The 23,600-nt window shown below is 40.3% G+C and overlaps 1 protein-coding gene across 2 annotated transcripts in view; it reads right to left on the bottom strand.

The window, feature by feature from the left end:
• The window catches only part of PREX2 (phosphatidylinositol-3,4,5-trisphosphate dependent Rac exchange factor 2), a 224,749-nt gene that overhangs the window by 124,395 nt on the left and 76,754 nt on the right, over positions 1–23,600 (bottom strand). For both annotated transcript variants that reach the window (XM_069957488.1, XM_069957489.1), the window contains 5 exons: positions 21,540–21,643; positions 13,335–13,484; positions 9,373–9,517; positions 7,200–7,300; positions 1,932–2,035 (listed from right to left, as the gene is read on the bottom strand). In XM_069957488.1, the coding sequence (XP_069813589.1) occupies positions 1,932–2,035; positions 7,200–7,300; positions 9,373–9,517; positions 13,335–13,484; positions 21,540–21,643 (604 nt within the window). The remainder of the gene's footprint in view (positions 1–1,931; positions 2,036–7,199; positions 7,301–9,372; positions 9,518–13,334; positions 13,485–21,539; positions 21,644–23,600) is intronic.

Here is a 23,600-nt window from a genome sequence, read left to right as displayed (position 1 = left end):
CCCTCGACTGCCCTGTGTCCCTCAGTGTCCCCCTGCCATCGTCCTCTCCAGCAGCCACAGCCCGCACAGCTCTGGGAGTCAGGTCGTGACATCACCATGTTATCCAGGAAGTGACATCACCATGTTATCCAGGAAGTGACATCACCATTTTATCCAGTAAGTGAAGCCTTGATGCAGTAGTAAGTGCTGGGAAAAAAGCATTTTATAAGCATTTCCCATAATAAGTCTATATTGATGATTTGTATAACTTTTGGGGTGCAATACAATACTTTAACAAAAATTTTCACCGTACTTCTCCATTAAGGTTATTTGATTTTCATCTGTTCAAAGGATAGGTCAAAGGTAGCTGGTAGATCAACATCCAACTACTGGCGCCTCCACCAATCACAAGAACAGTGGCCTTGTATCCTTGGGTGCATGGTCTAGAAGTAGTGGTAAGTAAACTTGCCGACCGTTCAAGACTGGCCAAACCCGAACACTCAGCATTTGACACCCGGTGGCTGGAGAAGTTGGATGTAGCCCTAGGGTTGCAGGAAAACATGAACACAGCCATTGGCTGTATCCATGTTTTCTACCACTCCCTGGGGGTGCATCCAACTTCTCCAGCCACCGGGAATCAACAGCCTAGCATTCGGGTTTAGCAAAATTCGAACGTTTGGCAAGTTCACTCAACACTATCCCGAAGCATGCGTGCTCAATAACAGCTATATTGTATAGTAAACTACAGCACTCCGCTATATTTAAAATTCTCATAGAGAGTAAATAGAGAGGTGACTGAATGTGTGTGCTGTCTCTTCATTCACTGAGTAACACAAGACCTTTGTTCTTGTGATCTGTGGTTGCCTCAGTGGTTGGATCCCCATGATCAACTAGTTATAACCAATCATGTGGATTGGTGATTACTAATAATTTTGGGATGACCCATGTAATGTTGCTGTGAGTTTAAATAGGTCTCTGGTATAGAAATAGAAAACCATTAGCGAATTCTGAGTTAATAGATCTGCAAGTATTAGAATGGAGAGCAGCCATCAAAACTATTTCTTACTCTAGAAGAAGCAGTAAGCCTATGCATTACATACATAGCTCAATGATCTCTATGGGAATTAGACAATGCTTCATTTTTCCTGTTTTCTGCTTCAGTCTGACCGAACAGTTGTGGCCACGCTTCTGAAGATTACAGCTAATACTTGGAGGTCCCGGTGCATACACACCCTGTAAACGGCTCAGTATTGAAGAACTTTAGTAAAAAAAAAAAAAAATATGGGAAAAAGTCCTTTAATACTTAAGTCCTTAACTTTGACTACTTGTTTATAATGGTATTGGAAGTTTTTTTTTTATTTTTTTTTTAGCTTTGCTCCATTAGAACAGATCTCTAAATAAAGGCATTAGAAATAAGGACTTTTTCTTCTTCTCTCCATTCAGCAGCCACAAACTCTGAATGTTCATGTGTAAGGGTGGGATCAGGAATGATAGCAGAAAGAGATGAGTGCACCATAGGCTGTATCCATGTTTTCAAGGAAAACTGGCTCCCCATCTGGGCCTCACCAACAACTAAGGGGCGCCTCACTGGTGAAGCCCGCCTCACAGTTTGAGAAGCACTGCTCTAGGGCATGGGTCTCCAAACTGTTGCTCTCTAGCTGTTAGAAAACCACAATTCCCATCGTGCTCAGACAGATAAAGCTTTGGATTTGGCGTTCCAGGTGTGATGGGAAATGTAGTATTGCAACAGCTGGAGAGCCACAGTTTGGAGACCCATGCTCTAGGGCTTCATCCAACTTTGTCAGCCACTGTTTGTAAAACCGTTGAACTGTCAGTAATCCCATCTCTCTCCAGCCATTCATCCATCATTCTAGCTATACAGTAGATATTGATGGATAAATAATGAATTTATAAAACATAATTATATTAATTTGTCAAAAAGCAGCTTGTACCTTTGATATCACATCCTGCATTTCATTTCTGGGATAGTAGGTGCCGTCATCATAGCGGAATCTATACAACATCTGCTCCGACTTAAACTGGTGCTTATCTGTAACTAAAAATTAAAAAAAGACATTTCACATTAATAGTAGCCCCTTTAAAGCAAATCTGTCTATATAGAAGATACAGCACACCGTTGTAGGAAATGTCATCTGCTTGTAATGATTATGTTTCATATTTAGGGTTATATTCAGTCACCTTAAAGGGGTTATTTAGCTTTCACCTGTCCAAAGGATAGGTCATAGCTAGCTGGTAGATTGACATCCAACCACTGGAGGCTCCACTGATCAGAAGAACAGTGGCCCTGTAACCTTGGGTGTATGATCTAGGAGTAGTGTTGAACAAACTTGGCCAAACCCGAGTGCAAGGCAGTTGACTCCCAGTAGAAAACTTGGATTAAGGCCTAGCATTGCCAGGAAAACATGGAGACAGCCCACGGCTGTATCCATGTTTTCTACAACTTCCTAGGGCTGCATCCAACTTCACCAGCCACCGGGAGTCAAATAATGAGCATTGGGGTTTAGTTCCCTCAACACTATTCGGAAGCATAGACAGATGAATGTCTGAAAATGTGCATGACAATTGGCTGCAGTTGCACTTTATGATAAGGCTGGTTTAACAAACAGATGGGTACCAGATTATCGAGCTTGTGAATGATGCCGCCATCATTATAGATTCGATAATCAATGAAAGTGATATGAAAGTGGAAAAGAATAGCTAAAGGAAATTCAGGCTCCCCAAGGTTTTTTCTTTTTTTACATTGTAGTTTTCCTGCTATATGACACGTATTATTCTTTTATACGTATGTTTTTGGAAATTGGAGGAACTCTATGAATTATATATAAGGTTCCGAAATCCAATAGTTGTACCACATCATGTATTACACTCACGATTGTTTATTCCCCCAGTTAGAGTTCACTTAAGTCAAAACATCCACTCGGTGTCAGTCCACTGGCTGCTGTGTAGGATTCCTGGGCAGGACACAGATATTCTACTGATATACTGACTGCAGTAACAATGATATAACAAAACAAAGCTGCTCGCAACATGCTGGCCTACATCCGCAATGAAATACTTTGATCGTTGGCAGTTATTTCTCCCAGCTGTTAATAGTATGTTATGTAGTACAACATCCACCGAAACAATGCTTACCACGTTAAAAAAAGAATGACTTGCCGAACAGAAGATTATAAGAGACATGATTAGAGATGAGCAATGCGATTCTGCGAATCAAGATTCTTTTTGTTCTGTCTTAAGTAAATTTGCAACAACAACAAAAAACTAAATGGCGGCTGAACATGCTGTCTGGAGCGTCGCTGGGTGGGAGAAAGGGATTAACCATAATCCCTAGCGTCTGTCCAATCAGCTGCAGGCCCCTCTGTGATGTCAGCACCTCCCCCTCTATATAAGGAGGTTTGGTAATGGAGGTGGCCAGTCGGCTGCGTGTGGAGGAGAGAGCAGGATGGCAGCAGGCAGTTAGAGCAGAGCAGGGAGAGACTAAGTGATATAGAGACAGAGAGGAGAGGAATGGCAGAAATTGGACGATTGACTGGCTGATTGACATTTATTTTAAATTGTGATTTTCCAATTTTTGACAGTTTTGTAACAACATGCTTTAACAAATTTTTCCTTTTGTAATAGTCCCAGTATTATAGTTACTACAGTTTTGCCCGTTATAATGAAGTTTGTTAAAGGAGTACTCCAGCGATTTTCTTTTTCTGCTTAATTAACACACATTACAAAGTTATATAACTTTGTACTGTGTGTTAATAAGTGGTCTGGCCCAGCTTTGGTAGACAACAGGCTCAATGTTGATGCGTTTGGGCAATATGGCAGCTCATTGGTTAGTGCTGCTGCTTTGTAGCATTGTGGCATTGTTGTTTTTCAAAAACCTATTGGTAAAGTACGCAGCTTCCACTCCCTACGTTTACTTGACTGTGTACCGCTGCCCAGTGTACTGTACATACTTTGAATAGGAAATGGCAGGGTAATCGAGCACTGGAGGCGGCCCGACCCACCCCCAGTGGAAAGAAACCCCAGCCCCTCCATGACGTGACTCCATTAGAATCAATGGAACCCTATCATAGAGGGGCTAGGGTTTCCTCACACTAAGGGTGGGTCGGCCCGCCTCCAGTGCTTCAGCCTGGGCCTGTTGGTACAGTCACTTTAAATCCAAAACTAATCTGACAATCAGATTCACCAAATCAAACCTGAAACAAACCTTTGTAGATTCCTTCATCTCTAGTTATATCTCTATGTAAGCAACTGGAAATAATAAATATAAGCACACTTAACTGGCCATAAGTGCTTACTTGGCAAGTCCAAGGGACAAGGCAATTTACCTGATTGAAACTTGTTCTATGGACATATTTTTATCATTGAATACAACACATTTCTGTTTGTTACCATGGTGCTGGGAAAATATGGATCCAGTCCTGGGAAACCTCTACCAGTTTCCCAGGACTGGATCCATCTTTTCCCAACTCCCCGTTGAGGAGCGGCATGGAGCGGAGCAGTCTGATCAGCAGAATGCTGGTAGGAACTAAGTGACTCTCTTCATTCTTATTGTACTGTAGATTTACTCATCTCTAATTATGGCTTATTAGATAAAAGCAAGGCTACAGAAATTTATAATTTCTTAATTTCATGAATTGAGTCATAGGATTATGCCATGTATAGGAATGCACCTATAGAGGACACCTTTCGATACAGATTATTATGAGAGGATATGGATCTTATTCCTAGAATGGTCTGTCAATGCTTGATCAGAAGGCCTTAAAGTACTAGGCTGGGTTTACACACAGTATATTTCAGTCAGTATTTTGGCCCTTATATTGCAACAAAAACCAGGAGTGGATTGAAAACACAGAAAGGCTCAGTTCACACAATGTTGAAATTGAGTGGATGGCCGCCCTATAATGTCAAATATTTGCTGTTATTTTAAAACAACAGCTCTTGTATTGAAATAATTGCAGTTATTTACCGTTATATGGCGGCCATCCACTCAATTTCAACAGTGTGTGAACATAGCCTTTCTGTGTTTTCAATCCACTCCTGGTTGAGGTTGCAATAGGAGGGCCACAATACTGACTGAAATACACATAGTGTGAACCCAGCCCTAGACATTGAGGTTTTCTTATGTCCTGCTCACTCCATACCTACCATCAAATCTGTTATAGTAATGAGCCATTTATACTGACTTGTACAGTGTAAGGTTATGATCCCACACAGCATTTTTGCTCAGTATTTTGGTCAGTATTTTTCAACCAAAACCAAGAGTGGATTGAAAAACAGAAAGGCTGTGTTCAAACACTGTTAAGATTGCCGTCATTTAATAGAAAATAACAGTCATTATTTAAAAACAGTGGCTGTTAATTGTCGTTATATGGCGGCCAATTTCAACAATGTGTCAACAAAGCCTTTCTGTGTTTTCAATCCACTCCTGGTTTGGTTAAAAAACACTAACCAAAATACTGTGTGTGAATGTAGCCTGTAGCGACTTTTTAAAAATACATAATAAAACACTACCTTAATTTTTCAAAAAAAAAAAAAAAAAAAAAAAGAAGAAAGAAAAAGAACAAATCTGGATTTGTCATCGAACATACTGTGATACTAAAAATATTTAAGCAATTGTAATTTAATAGATTCATTATTCGGTGCCAAGTGAAGCATAAAGCATTGTGGGAACATTAATAACAGTATACGCCTTGCGCTTTGTCATTGGTAATTGTTCTGTTATGTATCAGGAAACAGAATGATGGGAGTAGTCACACCTAACCGAGATGGCATTAATTAAGATTTCAGAGATGAAACAAAAGCGTGATTAGCTCCCTCCAGTAGAGTGCACCCGCCCTCCATACAAGCAATTACATTTCAATATATTTGTGTACAACCTTCATTAAAACATCAGCCGAGCGAGAAAGAACGCTCCGCTAAAAGAATGAAGGTATTAAACTGCAAACCGGCGAGGCTTGTATCGAGACAGCTCATAAAAACAGGCACGTCCTTAGAATTACATAATTTTTGGTATGCAGCGAGTCATTAAAATATTGAAAAGCTATTTTGTGAAAAGTTTATAACATCTGTGCACATTGCTTGGTGAATTTTATGCAGTAAATAATTTTAGCCTCTTTGTTGTCTTGGATTTATACATCAGCTGAGCTCTTTTATCAATCTTTGGTCATCAAAAAAAATAAAAAATCCCCTTGTGCTGTATTAAAACACAGGAGAGTTACATAGTTACATAGTTAATACGGTTGAAAAAAGACACATGTCCATCAAGTTCTTATAAGTTATATTCTAGATGGTGTAAAACTCCATCCCTTTTTTTAGAGCAGGTCTGTCCTCGTCAGATTTATCTTGGCGGTGTAACCAAGCTGCAGGTTCTTATATGGTGGAATTGTCCTTCTATACAGACATTTTGGACGCAGTTGAAGGAGGTCATGGAAAAGGTGACAAAAGTTAAAGTGGAGCTTACGCCCTCTTTAATTCTACTGTGACTCCCATCACAAAATTTTAGCCCTAGGTCTAAAGACCTGTCTACCCATATACTTACAGTAGCCAAACTTCTTATTCCCCTACATTGGAACTCAACAGATCCTCCCAGTGTACGTGAGTGGAGGACTAGATGTGATCAATTGGCGAGACTTGAGTTGGGACAGAGGTATACATAAGCAATTACTCAACATCTGGCAGCCTTGGCTCACAGACCAGAGTCTAAGCTGTTGAGACTGTATATAATTCTGGATGTAATGATGTATAAGTTTCTGTGGCCAACCTTTGTTACATTTTGCAAGACCAATGGAACATTTGGTGGCTCATTCATTTATGTTCATTTATTCCCCCTTTATAGTCTACCCCCCTTCTTGTTTACTCATCCCCACCCCTCCTTTCCGGCTCCTTTTTCTCAGATGACAAACTGTACAAACAAACTGTATGTGGTATCAGTATAGCTGCCAATTGATGTGTTGCTACCTACTATATCTGTACGGCAAATTGTATTGTTCTACTCTACTTCTGATTGTCCTTTCTCTGTTTATACCTGAAAAAAAACAACAGTTTTTTTAATTCACATGTCATCGTCCTTTTTTTATGTGGAACTTTTATTACTGGGATCCAGTATAAGAATATTGTAATTGTCCTTCTCCTTTGTACATTTCCCTTTGTTCTATGAACATTTATATATAAGGGTAGTGTGTGTCATAGATAACACTATTTACCATGATGGATTATCCCATTCTCCAGTAATGCCTGGCCGAGGTTAACACCTTCTTCTGGTTTATGAATTTCTCCAATCTCCAGTAGCCACTCCACAAATTCACTGCAAGGAACCAGAAATAAATGATGAAACAATTTCAGAGTCTGTTTGTTCTTAGACATTTACGATGGTGTCTTGGGATTTCCTACTATGAGCTCCGAAAACTTTGTACATAAACTAATATCCTGCTAACCATAAATTCCTGCGCAGTGCATAAAAATAGCAGGGTCCATGTGTAAAATAATAGCTACACCACTAAAGGAGCACAGGGACTGCGACTATGCATGATGGAAATTATTGCACTTATCTATTACGCTGCCAGTATGAGGCTATGTTCACACACAGCAAAATAATACCAAAATATGGCCAAAATTTTAGGCGAAAAATACTGCTGTATTTTCAATGTAATAAGTGCTCTATTGAAGTCTATGGGGAAATTCACATGCTCATTATTTATATCCTGTTTTTGAAAAAAAAAAAAAACAGCAGTATTTTATTTACTTGTTTTTACTGTTTTTATTTTCACTCAAAATCAGGGTCGTGTTTTAGTATTATTTTACTGTGTGGGAACATAGCCTAAAAGGATTTTTTTTTTAAATTAAAATGGTTCTCTGGAGACTTTAAAGGGAACCTGTCACCCCCCGTGCCGGGGTGACAGGCTCCCGACCCCCCGTTAGAGACCCTTATACTTACCTCATCCCGCCGGGTCCCGCTTCTGGATTCGGTCGGGTCACGGAGATCTCAGCCGCTGCAGCCGGGCGCGCGCGCTGACAGATGAGTCCAACGCTCATAGAGAATGACGGAGCGCTGGACTCTCCTGTCATTCTCTATGGGTGTTGGACTCATCTCTCAGCGCACGCGCCGGGCTGCAGCGGCTGAGATCTCCGGGACCCGACCGAATCCAGAAGCGGGACCCGGCGGGATGAGGTAAGTATAGGGGTCTCTAACGGGGGGTCGGGAGCCTGTCACCCCGGTACGGGGGGTGACAGGTTCCCTTTAATTATTCTTTTTTGCTAATACATTGCTTTAATTGAGTTAGAATACTTTTTATATAACTTTATTTAAAAAATGTGTCATTTTTTATTTCTATATGTACTTCCGGTGCCTGGCAGCCCCTCTGCTGCCACCACTGTTTGTTCCCATTCTCCTGCACTGTTTCAGCGCTGCTGAACAGCATCGCAGGGTCCCGTTCCCCCATGCACTGTATATTCTTATATACAGTACACGGAGGGAGAGGCAATCTATCAAAAACTTTTTTTTTTTTCTCTCTGGAGTACCTCTCTAATGGAGTATTTCTTCAGGGATATTAATTGCATATCTGATAAGAGTGGTTCACTCTGGGATCCCCACCTAACTTGAGATTGAGGGCCCACTGAGATGGTGTGGAGCTGGTTGGGGAACTGCTATTTTACATGGTTTCTGTTACTCTCAAAGACCTGCGGGCTACTATATGTTGTTTCTGTTATTCCTATAACCAAGCCAGGTGGCCGTTGTTCATATGATAGGCATGGGTCTCACCTCTGAATATGCCATAAATGTCCCAGACGTCCCAGAGTACCTCCTCAGTGTTTCTCATATCATGTAAATGCTGACTAAAGCTATGATAGTATTTAACAGCCAACATTTTTTTTCAATCATGTTTGTTCTCCCTACAGAGATTTTGGCGTTATCTTGCTTAGTTTGGCTATTTTTGCTTATCTGACAACAGGGTGGGTGTTGGGTGACATTTTTGGGTTCGTTTCCCAGAAATTGAGCAACGAATGATATTTTGAAACAAAACTGACGGCCAACCAACAACAACCAATCTGGTCAAACTTCCCGCTGTCACTTGTGCAAAACAGTCACCACAACACAAAGCTATGTAAGTAAATAAAACAGAATGACCAATCTTTACCCGAAGCTCTAACTTCAGATGTACTAGTATCTTTTACATTTGAGTGGAAATCCCGTTATTTTATTTTACTATACTAATATAATTTATTATTTTTTCTCTTTGCTTGACCTTCAGAGACCATTCAACCAAAAAGAGCTGCATAAACAATCAGATCACAAGAAAATGCTAATCTATGATGTTATTTACCTAAAAATAACACATATTACAGTATGTAGCATGTGGTACAGGGTTATAGCTTTACCTGCCAAGAAAACATTTGGGGATTGTTGTCAATTTCTTTTTCCGATCTTTGATAAGGTTTCCGTGTTTACACATCATTTTATACAGTTTTTCTCCTTGTTCTGATATCATCATCCAGGTGTCCTGTTCCATGCCTAGAGTCAGACCTGTGGAGATGAAAAAAATCATTAATATCATTAATGTATCATTAAATATACTGTATGTGACTTACTACATGGCTATGGGACCAAGTAACTGCAGCCGACCTCATCCCAATCACCATCTTGCTTTAAAGTGTCACAGTGCCTTTAAAAAAAATTTTTTAACATGTCATTGAAATATGCCAAAGTAGAAAAGGAGTCCAACAGCATCCAATGAGCTGGGCCCAAGTGTCAAGACTTTACTCCATAACCAAGCCAAATACAGCAACATTTCAACCCAATAGGTTGAAATTTTGCTGTATTTGGCTTGGTGATAGAATACAGTCTTGACACTTTGAAACTCATTGGATACTGTCAGACTCCTTTTCTACTTTGGCATTTGCTGGTCACTAGTCCTGGGATAGTTGACCGTCCAGTGTGCATCTCCCCTATTTCTCAGATGCTTATAGGACCTGGTTCCTCAGTCCTGTTGGACTTTCATTCATTGATATGTCATAAAAATATGTGAAAAGTTTTGATCGATCAGGGTCTAGGTGCAGAGATCCCCATGATCTCTGTAACTGTGGGGGAAAGCATTTAGCTAAGCTCTTCTCTCCCCTCTCACTCCCTAAAGAAGGAGACAGATTTTATAAAAACTTTATGGACCTGTCTTCTGCAATAAGGAGAGACATGGAGAGAAGTGCTCAGCCTATCACTTCTCTCAACTTGCTCTAGCTTTAATGGATTTAAGCATCCAGACTCTGACCGTTAAAAACTTTTCACATGTCTCTATTACTCAAAGTTTTTTTTATTTTTGTAAATGACAGGGACACTTTAACATAATGCCAAATGCCCATGACAAGTCTATTTACAGAGAGCTTGTACGGAGGCACACAGAGTCCTAATGGTACTGTATTAAAGAGCTATATATTGTTTCCTTATAGCACACAGGTGTCAAACTCGGGCCCTCCAGGAATTATGGGAATTGCAACAGCTTTGCAACAGCTGGAGGGCCTGAGTTTGACACCCCTGCTATAGCACCTTTCCCAAAAAACAGCCATATTCACAAGTGTGTGCATAATTGCAAGGTGCTTATCTGGCATAAGTCTCTAACTGGAGTAGAGCAGCGGTAGCTGCCGTTCCATTCACTGTCTATAGGAGATGCTAGATATAGCCAAGCAATAGAAAAACTTATAATTGCATTTCAAGCTATTGGTGGGTCCCAACAGTCAGACCCCTCTTAGGAATCACACATTTCATTGGCTGTCCTTAGCCATGCACACATAGCTATGGACAGCCTATGGAAAGTGCATCCATACAGCTGCTTTCACAGTCCACAATATACAATATAATTGTGGGTCTGAACAAGCACCTGTCTTCCGATACACGTATAGAAAGTGTGAACAGGGCTATTTAAACGAATGGATCCATAGTGCTGCCCCTTAATACAGGTCAACAATTACGGGCTCACTATGAAACATGTGAAGAAGGCCTTAAATGGAATCTGTCAATACATTTGTCCTGTCTTAAATGAGGGCAGCATAAACTAGTGACAAATGCTCAACAGATGCTCAACAGGTATATTATTGTATTACTTACATCATTCTGTTCAGACGTTCTCCTAATATGCAGGAGAATAGGATTCTTGCAACTCCCCTCCCCCTTGCCCTCCAGCTGCTGATTGACAGATCACTGCCTATACACTGCATAGATAGATAACTGCCAATCAGCAGCTAGTGGGCGGAGTTTTCTGCTTCATATGAAAATCCAGTACTACTGGGCTCATGCACATATTGGAGAGGACTACTTATTGTCCATGTTATTCAGAAGGATATCTCTGGATCAGTTGCACAGAACAATGTCGGTAATACAACATTCTGTTCAGCTTCTCTGTCACTAGTTTATACTACTCTTTAAAGGAGACCTGTCACCCCCCGTGCCGGGGTGACAGACTCCTGACCCCCAGTTAGATCCCCTTATACGTACCTCATCCCGCCGAGTCCCACTGCCGGAGCTGGTCCCGGGACAGAGATATCCCGGTCAGAAGCCGACGCGCGCACTCTGGAGAGAGGTCCGGCGTCCATAGAGAATGAATGGAGCCGGACTCATCTCTGCAGCGTGCGCACGGCTCCATTCATTCTGTATGGACGCCGGACCCATCTCCACAGCTCGTGCGCCGGCTTCTGACCTGGATATCTCCGTCCCGGGACCGGCTCCGGCAGCGGGACTCGGCGGCATGAGGTACATATAAGGGGATCTAACTGGGGGTCGGGAGCCTGTCACCACGGCACGGGGGTGACAAGTCCTGTTTAATGGAGAACCAGAAACTGACAGTCTTTTTAATCATACAACAATCTCATATCCGCTGAAACAAGAATTAGACATTTTGGGTTTCAACCTGTTTAATCTCTGTTCCTTGTGGGACAAGTAACACCATAGCTGTGGCAACTTTATCAGCAAACATTAATATCTGTGGTCAGCTGTAAACTTAATATAACTTGTTTGCATACTTTCTGACAATATCATATGCCTTTTGTTTTTGTTTTTTCTTATAATCTCGAAAAAGGGAAAAAACATTCTGAACAGAAAGCATCTGATGTTTTTGAATTCATTCCTGGTTTGAAAATTAACTGATCAAATCCAAGTGTGAATAATTGCTTAGACATTCTCACAGTTCTTGAGATATAAGAAAGAAGTAAATCCCCACTACTAAAGTGTCTACTGCCGGGAGCCAGCAACCTGATTTAGTTGGGACATGGCTTCTGGAGGCGTCTAGTTCTTAGTGGAATTTTACAGAATATGACATCCATTGTTTAGGTTGTCATGGACATTGTTTATTGACCACTACAATCAATGGAAGTTTAACAATGCAGAATACAGTAGGTGGCATGATCTTGCATAAGGCATACCTAATTTGGGGACACTGTTTACCACTGTTACGCTATTTACAAGAGGCTATTTTAGCAATGACTCATATTGCATCCTGTGCTGAATGAAGCACATGCCTAAAACATCACTTAAACAGGGATTACAGGAACACAGAAGAAACATGTCAAACAGAGCAAGTACAGGTCTAGACTTTCCTTTTAGGAACATATTCTTTCTATCAGGAAACTCGCACTCTAAATGGTTGCATAACTTGCCTTAGGTATGTGACAATTGAGCTGAGTTACTACAAATCCAAGTTATATTCTTGTTTATATCGCGGAGCTGGAATCAGACATAATACAGACAGAGCAAATAATTCTCTTAGCTTGTTTTGGCCATACACACATTTCAATCATTTTGGCCAATCATTATGTTAAAGGGGTATTCCAAGGAAAATGTACTTGTCCCCTATCCACAGGATAGGGGACAAGTAAGAAATCACGGGAGATACAACCTCTCAACCCCCGGCGATCTCCGTATCGGCCCTTGGCTTTTGTGTTATGAAAAGAGCCGCAGGTATGGCATGTGACCCGCGGCTCTATTCATTCCTATGAAGGTGCCGGAAAGAGCCGAGTATGCTGGAAAAGTGCTGTACTCGGCTCTCTCCAGTGGCTCCATAGGAATGAATAGAGCTGCCAGAAAGAGCCAAGTAAGCCAGAAGGGTGCTTACTCGGCTTTCTTCGGTACCTCCATAGGAATTTATAACTATGGGTTAAAACTGACAATCGATTGCCACGTTTTATGTCTTTATATAAGAGACACACAAAAGTATAATATGGGCTATAGTATGTGCATATCCACATGCTGATTAACTCATCTCTAAAGTGATAATCTTTGGCCTTCATCAATAGACTGGAGTTAACGGACTTGCAAAGTCATGAAAAGAGCTTTTAATGAAATATGAGGATGTACTCACTCTTTCTTTTCTCCCTCTCTTTCAGGATTGCCTCCAGCCACTGCTGTTTCTCCTCTGGTGTCTTTGCCATACAAACAAACCACTTGTTCTTTGCTGTATTGTGTATCTTCCAACCATTGACTACAGGGTTACCATTGCTATGGAAATCGGCTGAAAAAGACAAAAAAATTATCTTTCTATTAAAGACAACGGTACTTTCAACATTTCAATATGACATAGTATGTGGTAATAGGCGTATATGAGGGGAGATAAGAATACAAGCTATAGCGAAGATATAATAGCTAACAATTAAGTAAATGGTCTACTGCATATGAAGAGTTGTGATATACTAAATACACAATCAAAAGAATTACGGAAATTGTCTAAATTACACAGTGCAAACTTAAACTCCTCGGAGGACAATTCTGAGAAATTGGTTCTCGTCTGCTTCTCTGACAGTACTAAAGTTGAACAGGGTGGGGGAGTTGCTGACATCACAGAGGGGCCTGCAGCTGATCAGGCAGGCGCTTCGTTCAGCGCTTCATTCAGCGAAGCTGAATGAAGAATTTACAGTGCGAATTTACAGTGATTCGTTCAACAAATTCGCTAAACATGGCAGCCGCACATGTTAGATCACAGTACTGATTTTTGGCGTGAGCAAGGGATTATCCCTCATCCTTTCCACCTGTCTAATCAGCTACAACCCCCCCCCCCCCCCCCCCCTGTGATGTCAGCACATCCCCCCTCGCCCTCTATATAAGGTGACTGGCTTCCTGGAGGCGGCCAGTCAGCTGTGTATAGTGGAGAGCAGGTTGCAGCTGTTAGAGCAGGGAGAGAAATACAGAGAGATAGGGACAGGGACAGGGATAGGGAGAGGAGAGGAAGGTGGATTGTGGGTGGTTTTCTGTGGAAGCAGTGAAGCTATTGTCCAGTATGCCAAGTCACTGGGTGACTGTTGTTCATATACCAAGTCACTGAGTGCTGGGTGTGCGTTATACCAAGTCACTGGGTGCTGGGCGTGCATTATAGGAAGTCACAGTTACCACAGTGTCCATCTTAATACCTCACTGGGTGCTCATTTACCAATGTCCACTGCCGTCCTGGAAGAAAATAGGTATTACGCTGCTGATCCACCAATGTCCACTACTGTCCATGGCGGAAATTGATTGACAAGCTGATTGAATTTTTTTTTTTAAATTGACATTTTCCAATTTTGACATTGTTACATATAGCAACAGTTGTTGAAAAAAAATCGCTACTCTGTAATAGTCCCACTATTGTAGCGCCTGTTTTAATGAGATTCATTTGTATGCGATTCACGAATATTCGCAAAACAAATTTCCGAGTGATTCGCTCATATCTACAACTAACTTATTTTCTATCATTTCCTATAAATGCTTTTGGTACAGATAGTACTGTCTCTCTGTCTCTCCCTGTTAAATAGGGGGCACAGATAGTACTGCCTTCTTGTCTTTCCAAGTCCTGCTGTCACCTTCTTATTCATTCGCACAGCACTAAGAATCTTAGTGATTTTAGAGCCGGTGAGAAAAGGACAAGGTTGCGCTGCTAGAGTTGAGTATTTTGCTAGATTTTACTATACATAAGAAGAGAGTATTGTATATCAGCATGTAGCTGTTAACTGGCAGGATTATAGGGTTACTAGAGTTCTTCTTAATATCTCCTCAGAAGTATGAAAGGAGCCGGGTGTTTTGGTTTTCAATAGATTTGTAAAGAACAGCAAGCGCCATGTGAAACAAGCGAGAAGTGCTAATTAAAATGGTTGGCGGTAAGAAGCTGACATTAAAGGGAAAACTTCTTGCACATTGTGTTTCATTCGATTTATTAGACTTTCTAAATAGCTAATAGGCTGACATCTTTGAGGGAATAATACAATTGAAAAAGAATAGGAAATATTATATAAAACCTTGAAGATTAGCTTAAAAAAAAGTAAAAAATCTTGGATACAAAATTATCAATATTATTAAAATATATTATATGTGTTTTATTTCCTAATCTACTCCTTCCTACCAATGCCACGAAGACCACGAAAACAGATAAAGGTCATATCCGGTGACTATTTTAGATGTTATATTGTTGCTATGTTGCTCTTAAAGGGATATTCTCATGATCAAACTTTAGGCATTTACTAATGGATTGGTAGGGTTTCCGACTGCTGGGATCGCCAACAATCCTACGAAGAGCACCACTTCCAGACCTCCACTGTGCTCCTGGATCTCCTGCTCCTGGAATGTTACAAAGTGGGCTCAGGAATGCCCACTCAGCTAGTCAGTGACCATTGTAGTCACTGACTAGTTGATCGGGCCCTTCCTGCTAGATCACAGCACTGGAACTGGATTTGTACTGGAACAAGGGAGAACCTGGAGCCTGGCAGTGGTCATGGAGCCTGTGACACGGTGCTGCAGGGCACAGGAACAGGTAAGTAGACCTTATCATGTTCTCGCACCCCCTTGTCTGCAGTTGATTTTTTTTTTTACTCGGAGTTCACCTTTAAGTTTGTTTCCATTACTAAGTTTGTCTCTGCTATCCTCCTGTAGCCAGGCTCTGATGTCATCAGCCCATCCCCTTCTTTCTGTGCTTAGCAGCCATTTCTTTCTGGCTCATGTTGTCTTGTTATTTCCTGCTACATTCTGGAAAACAATCATCGTAGTGGACAGGAGTGGAACTGCAACATTGTCTGAAAACTCTAAGGGCCTTATTCCACCGGATGATTATCGTTCAGATTATCGTTCGACTTTAAACGATAATCTTTCGGTTAAAATGCAGTTAACGATTAACGACCGAACGAGAAATCGCTGATCGCTTTATAAGACCTGGACCTATTTTTATTGTTGCTAGAACGCAAAACGTTCGCAAATTGTTCGCATTGAATAAGACGTCGTTCGGTCGTTCGCAGTAGATACGAACGCAATAGCGAAGAAATAGGGAAAAAAACGATCGCAAATACGATCATAAGTAACGATTATCGTTCCATGGAAATGAGTGAACGTTTTCAGGTCTTTCGCAATAGCAGTCGTTTGAGATCGTTACCGATTATTCGAACGATAATTGTCGGGTGGAATAGGGCCCTAAGCACAGGCCCGGAGGAGCAAGGATGCTGCTGAGCCTCTGCCGGCCATAGACTGCACAGGGATCATGGAACAAGGAGAACCAGAACAAGACCTGGCAGTGAGACACAGAACACTGACCGGCCAGCAGAAAGGAGCCAGGGATGAGCTGGTGCTACATTACAGGATACCAGCCCATTAGTACTGATCGTGAGTTACAGCTTATAATAGAGTCCTGAGCTCTGCTGATCTCAGAGCCAAACTCTTGCCATGTTTCCTGTCTGCGCAGTGCTTATTTTTAATAATTTTGATATTTTATTATACCGACAAGAATGAATCTACTGAAGATTACAAAATATTACCCATGCACTTTTTAAAAATTCTTAAAATTTTGATACTTTTTATATTTTCTAAACTAAGCTCTTCTACAATTGTGTTTCATCTAAAATATAAAAATAACCCTCCCTGTACCTTTTTGAAAATTTTGTGAATGATATACAGTGGTGCCTTGGATTACAAGCATAATTCTGTGCTTGTAATCCAAATTCACTCTTAAACCAAAGCAATTTTCCCATAAGAAATCACTGATATGCAGACAATTGGTTCCACACCCCAAAAATAATGATTTTTTTTAATTTTTTTTTTTTTTTATTCTGAATAACATGTAGAACAGATGAAACAAACAATGGAAAACAGCTGAATGTGTCATATTATAAGTTACTGTACAGTATAACAATCAGCATGTGGAGTATAATGTATAGTAACCGCATGAACCTGAAAAACAGCAGCAGTTTGTACAGTATGTACAGGATGGAACTGCAGATCCCCATAATGCAGTAGTGTAGTACAACAGGCTAGAATAGAGAAGCAGGGCTGCAGAGGTCACAGAGCTGTGCAGGAGGACAGTGACAGAGACTTTTCTATACAGCAGTGTGTATAGCTGAGTGTAAGTGCAAGCACATTATAGCAGCTTCAGAGTGTATAGTTGAGTGTACTGTAAGTGCAGGTACATTATAGCAGGAATGGAGAGGATGGGAAACACAAGGACTGACAGAGACTGCAGGGAGCATGAAGCATTCTTGCAATCCAAGTTACCACTATATATATATATATATATATATATATATATATATATATATATATATATATATAACAGGGCTTTGGGCAAGAAAACACATAACAAAAATATTAGCTTGTTGATCTTCTGGACTATGTAATGAAGGCCGGCTACGGAAATGAATGAAGTCATTTTAAATCATGTTTAACTTTCCAGAATAGTTTCCTGGAAGATGCTTGAGAACACACTTAATTCTTAGGCTCTGTAGTACAAGTATTAATTTTTATGTTTTATGTTATTGACGTTTTTTATTTGAATTTAAATACAAATCAATATATTTTTAAAAATGTGTTCAAGTAAATGATCAAGACCATGTAGCGAGTATTACTATCATAAGTAAGTTGGGGAAAAATATATACAACTTTTTATGGGTTATTAGACTCTTGGTTGCAGTCAAATACCTTTACTCCTACTGCATTAGGCTATGTTCACACAACATCCCAAAAAAAGGGAAAAGGCGGTAGCTTTTTCTATTTAAAAAGACGTCCATTATTGCCACAATGTACTGTAGTTGTAGTTGACTTCAATGGAATGACGGACGTCCAATGCAAACAGTGTATTAAATTACAGACGCTGTCTGCCTGGACGTCAAAATAATGATAGTTTAAGTTATTTTCCGACGTCTATTGCAAATAGCGGACGTTATTTTTTAGTTCGCACTTTTTTAGTTTACTATTAAATTTAATGGACTTTTCAATTAAAGACACACTCAAGGGCCAATTATTCCACCTAAAATAGAATAATGTACCGTCAGCCGTCATTGCACTGCTGGGCGGCCAAACAACGAAATGATGGACATAATTGTAGCGGTGGCTGCTGAGGTTGGATAAAGCCCTAAGGCTATGTGGAAATCATGGATATAGCAATTGGCTGTATCCATGTTTTCCAGACAACCTTAGATCTTTATCCAACTTCAGCAGCCACTGCTAATCAAATACCGAAGGTTCGGGTTCGGATCGACTCAAACTCGAACCCAAACCCGGTTCGCTCATCTCTACTTAGCAATGTACTTAGCCTGCAATGCCCCTCTACCCATTTCTATCAGCCTCCAGCTGCAAACCCACCTCTCACTTATTATACTGAGCAAAAGGACATTTGGAGTCAGGTGCCAAAGATTTGTAATTTACCTCTATTACAAATCTCCAGTCTTCCAGTACTTATCAGCTGCTGTATGTCCTGCAAGAAGTTGTATTCTTTTCTGTCTGGAAATCAGGAGAGATTTTATATGGGAATTTAGCACTATTTCAGATTGGAAAGAATACACCACTTCCTACAGGGCATACAGCAACTGATAAGTATGGGAAGACTTGAGATTTTTAATAAAAGTAAATTACAAACTCTGGCACTTTTTGACACTAGTTAATTTGAAAGAAAACCTTTTATGGTTTTAACCTTAAATTTAGGTCTGTCCACTAAGAAACTTATTAGAATGTGCCAGGGATTAGCCTTGCTATATCTGTATGCTGAATGGCTTGGCCCATAAGACAGCATTCATATACAAAATTTTCCGGACCCTCTTGAATGGAAGAAGTCTGGACCTGGTTTTATAGAACAGAGAAATGAATGATATCCATGTTCACTAGGAGAAGCCAGAACGTATCACATTTTGTATGCTCAAGCTGGGAAACATCAGCTTCTTCTCCAATTTATTAGCAAGTCTATCAGGAAGTGGATGACTAAATATTCCATCTCCGAGCCGCTCTCTTGTTCCCAGCAGATGTGTGTTTGTATGTTTCCAGGGAGAAAAATGAACAATTGTCTGCCCTATTGTGCAGCCACATTCCAGTAGTCAGGCACAAGATTTGCCATCAGAGCCCGTAATACGTGATCCACACAGGCGATACAAAAAAGGGGATACATACATCAGGCTGTCAGGGTATTCTGCCACATATTCTACACATGTAGCTTCTAAGGCTAGGTTCACACTGCGTTTTCAGCATCCGTTTAACGGATCCGTTTTTCTTAATGGTCAAAAAAGTAGTGTCAACAGTACTTTATTGTGCGTAAAAAAACGCATCCGCTTTGATCCGTTTTTTTTTTTATAATGATAGCCAATGGAAAAACGGATCAAAAACGGATGCACACAAATGCATCCGTTTTTTGCAAAAAACGTATCCGTTAAACGGATGCTGAAAATGCAGTGTGAACCCAGCCTAACATTTTTATCAAGAAAGTGGGTGGCACCATGTATAAACCCTATTTAGGTGTGGGCGGTGTGGCTAGCAAAGAATAGATAATGCTGTATATTGTGCATATAAAGAGAATAAATGGTATCTAAAGCCCCTATGACACAGGGAAATCTCCTCGTTCCCCACTCACTGTCAGCGCTATTACATCCACTGACAGCGAGTGGGCTTGTGCTTGTCCTGGCTGATGGACTGGCCGCTCAGCCAATCAGTGACTGGAGCGGCATCCCACACCCGGCCCTGCCGCCCACCGTGGGTGCAAGGAGAGGTAAGGTTGTACTTATTATCAATTAATTAATTCCCCCCTGCCTTCTGCCAGATTTTCAAAATTTTAAGCTGGTTGTTGTAGTTAAAAGGGTTGTATGAAATTTCTCTCTAGAAATATTGTCTATGGGCTGTGTCTAACATCTCAGGGGATTTCCATGGTGGGAACCTTAAACATGAAGTTCTGTATTTTGTTGTACTGTCTATGTATTTGCCTTATACATTTATTGCCTTTTATTTTCTTCCTTATAAATCTGCAAAGAATCTCGAACTGAAAACCACCAGCAGGAGAATTATAATCACCAGACAAGGACAAAGCTAAGTCCATAAGAAGGATAAATATTACAATTGATTATGGTGTATTGTGTAACAACATGATATCCGAGGCATCGGTGTTAATTGTTTTTGGTAAAAATCTACTTTATCCTTTATATCCCCCGACCTCTATCTGGTTTCATAGGAAATAAAGTGGTTAAGATTGAGCAGTCTGTATTGGAAAAGTGACCACAAGTCCAGAGATCAGGACCATTTGGACACTGCTCTAATCCTTTGTATAGCAAGTAATACAATTTATTTGCTCATTTAAAAGCATCAATATGCAATCTGTATTAGAGATGAAGCCTGCAGAGCAATAAAAACTTAATAAAGTCACAGTCAAGCCATATTTTCAATTATTAATATATCAATAAATATGACTTTACTAGCAGCGTCATAAAGTGACATGAATTGCGTGCCATAACTATAGCAATGAAACAGCTCTGTTTATTAAGCTTCATGCTTTGTTCTGTTTGATTTGTATAGGTAAAAAGATCAGATGCCAGTGTTATATAATGCACAACAAAATGAGAGAAAGACTTCATTTGTAGACTAGAATTTATATGCTTATTTTTATTAGTTTGTTGTTCATTTGTTTCCTGCAACTTTCTAAATAATAATAATAATAATAATAATAATAATAAAAATCCTACCATTTAGCTGCTACTAAGTAAAGTGAGATAAATCGGTTAGATTAACTCTCTGCTCTCAGTATTATAGATAGCAGCAGGGAGGGTAAATCATTTACAGACCAGCTCAAAGAGTGGACAGAAGGTAGAGAATACTAGGAGGGCAGCTCACACAGGCTGTTAATAGGGAGGAAAGTATACAGCAAGTAGTTTGCAGGCAAAAATGTCACGGTCTGCGTGTGAGTGTAGAGGGAAAGCAAACTTCTAGAACTGTAGATGCTGTAGAACAGAAACTAAGCAAAACTGCTTTGTAGAAACCAAGAATAGAAAAAAATGCTTTTCAAAGGTGTCCATAGCCTGTAAGAATATTGATATTGCTCTTTACACTTTATATATACAGTATACAAGCTAACATAAGCAAATACAGATCAACATTAACATTAAAAGGATTGTCCCACCTGTTATTGTATGTTATTTGAAAGCTCTGTATGAAGAAAATGTATATAGATATGGAATAATTTCATGGTGTAATTTCATGGTGATTCTAGGACTGCATGTGTTGACATTATTTGCTCACCAGCTTGCACAGAGGGAAATTGTTGGTTTGTCAGCAAAGAGAATAATTTTTCTGGGATTATTTATATACACACCTGTTCCATCATCCACATTTTCAACCTCCATCACTTCTGTGTTAATCCGGCCTCGGAAGAGATAGCGGAGCCCATCTGTGGACGCTTTGCTGTTCTTCAAACGCCTTCAAATGAAACAAAAATCAAGCTAATTACTAAAAGAGAAACAAGTGCATGCATGTCCACTTTATGCACCTTATGTAGCCACACCGGTGACAAACAAGATTTCACTAGCAGTTTTAGATCATACATTTGCTTTGATACAAGCCCTGCTTCACATAACTGTTCTGTGTGTAAGGGCCCTTTTACACAGAAAGATTATCTGACAGATTATCTGCCAAAGATTTGAAGCCAAAACCAGAAACAGACTATAAACAGAGATCAGGTCATAAAGGAAAGACTGGATTTCTCCTCTTTTCAAATCCAGTCCTGGCTTTGGCTTCAAATCTTTGGCAGATAATCTGTCAGATAATCTTTCTGTGTAAAAGGGCCCTAAGGCTTGTTAGATAGCAGGGAGGGAGAAGCTTCCCTTCTTGCTGCAGTACTATACACTGCCTCTGTGCGCAGTACTGAGCACATACAGCGGGCTGGTTGGTAATATCAGCAGTAACTCAGGAAGACTGAGGAAGGAGCCATCATTTTAATAGAAAATAAATTGCAAATATGTTAAAGCAGCAGTAAAAAAAAAAAACTTTAAGATTTGCTAATAAAAGCAATTCAACTGCAATTGCACTTTTTTTTTTACCCAGTATTTGAAGTTTTGTTCTTCACATTTATAGATGGTGATAATAAAAGTTTTTAGTGCCTGTATTACCCAGGGCTCCTATGGAGTTAACACCTTGATAGGCTAGGTCTGTTCAGTAGAAAAACATGACTTTTCTCAGAAGAGTTTCCAATAATATTGTACATGGTAATACCCTAGGTCTTTTAATCAGAAATCACCAATCTTTTTAAGAAATGCTCATCTTGAGGTTGCATAATCATATTGGGGGAATAAATAATAACTGGGTAAGTCATAGACAGGGTAAGCTCAGACTAGACAGTCTAAGGCATGGGTCTCCAAACTGTGGCCCTCCAGCTGTTGTAAAACCACAATTCCAATCATGCCCGGAAAGCTAAAACATTGGATTTGGCTGTCCAGGCATGATGGGAAATGATGTAGTTTTGCAACAGCTGGAGGGCCGTAGTTTGAAAACCCATGGTCTAAGGGGACATTCACACCACACATCTCTGCTACTGCCAGGCTCTACATCGGCTTAATTTGGCAATCTGTCAAAATGGGAAGCCAATGTTAAGGAGTAATTGTCATAAAAAATGACTTTGGACATGTCATCAGGCATGTCAAAAGTTATTGATCACAGTCAGGGACAAAGCAAGGCAGCAGCGGCATCCACTTTTCACAGCCCAAGTACCGCGTGGAAAACAGGGATACAGCCTAAGTAATAGGCTGTATCCCTGTTTTCCAGGCGGTACTCAGGCTGTCTTCACCTTCCCCACAGAATGGGAAGGCATCGGGAATCAAATGACGAAGGTTCAAGAAGGTTCAAGTTCAATTGAACCTAAGATTTCCCGATGTTCGATCATCTCTAGTCACAATTACACTACATTTAGTCAATTAAGGTAATTCTGTCAGCTGCAATTCATGTTCCAACCTGCGGACTTTCACTAGGAGGCATTCCCTAGTTGTTCTCCTAGCTATATCCCTGCATTGGGTTCAATTATTAGAAACCCATCTAATGATAATGTGTTTCTTGTTATAAGAAGTACACAATTTCCAAGTATCTGCTTTTTTCCCCTTCCTTATAGTAATGGTGAAGGCTCTATTGGCTATAGGACAGAGGTTACTGTTACAGCAAATAGCTTCCTATTCAGAATGCAAGCAACCTACGCACTACTCTAAAGGAGGAAGGAAAACGGATGTCTTCTGGAGTTTCACAATTTATCCTCCTTATAATTTGAAACCAATAAACTACATTAGTGTCACCAAGATGTAAATGGAATGGTTTTACCTGTGAGCAAATACTCAACTAGACCTTTTAATGAATATACATCCCAACCTTCCAGAAATCCTGATGTTTCACC

This window comes from Dendropsophus ebraccatus, chromosome 2 (genome assembly GCF_027789765.1).
Source record: "Dendropsophus ebraccatus isolate aDenEbr1 chromosome 2, aDenEbr1.pat, whole genome shotgun sequence".
Lineage (NCBI taxonomy): Eukaryota > Metazoa > Chordata > Amphibia > Anura > Hylidae > Dendropsophus > Dendropsophus ebraccatus.
Note: the sequence above shows the minus strand (reverse complement) of the source record. Positions and strands in the feature narration are given on the sequence as shown.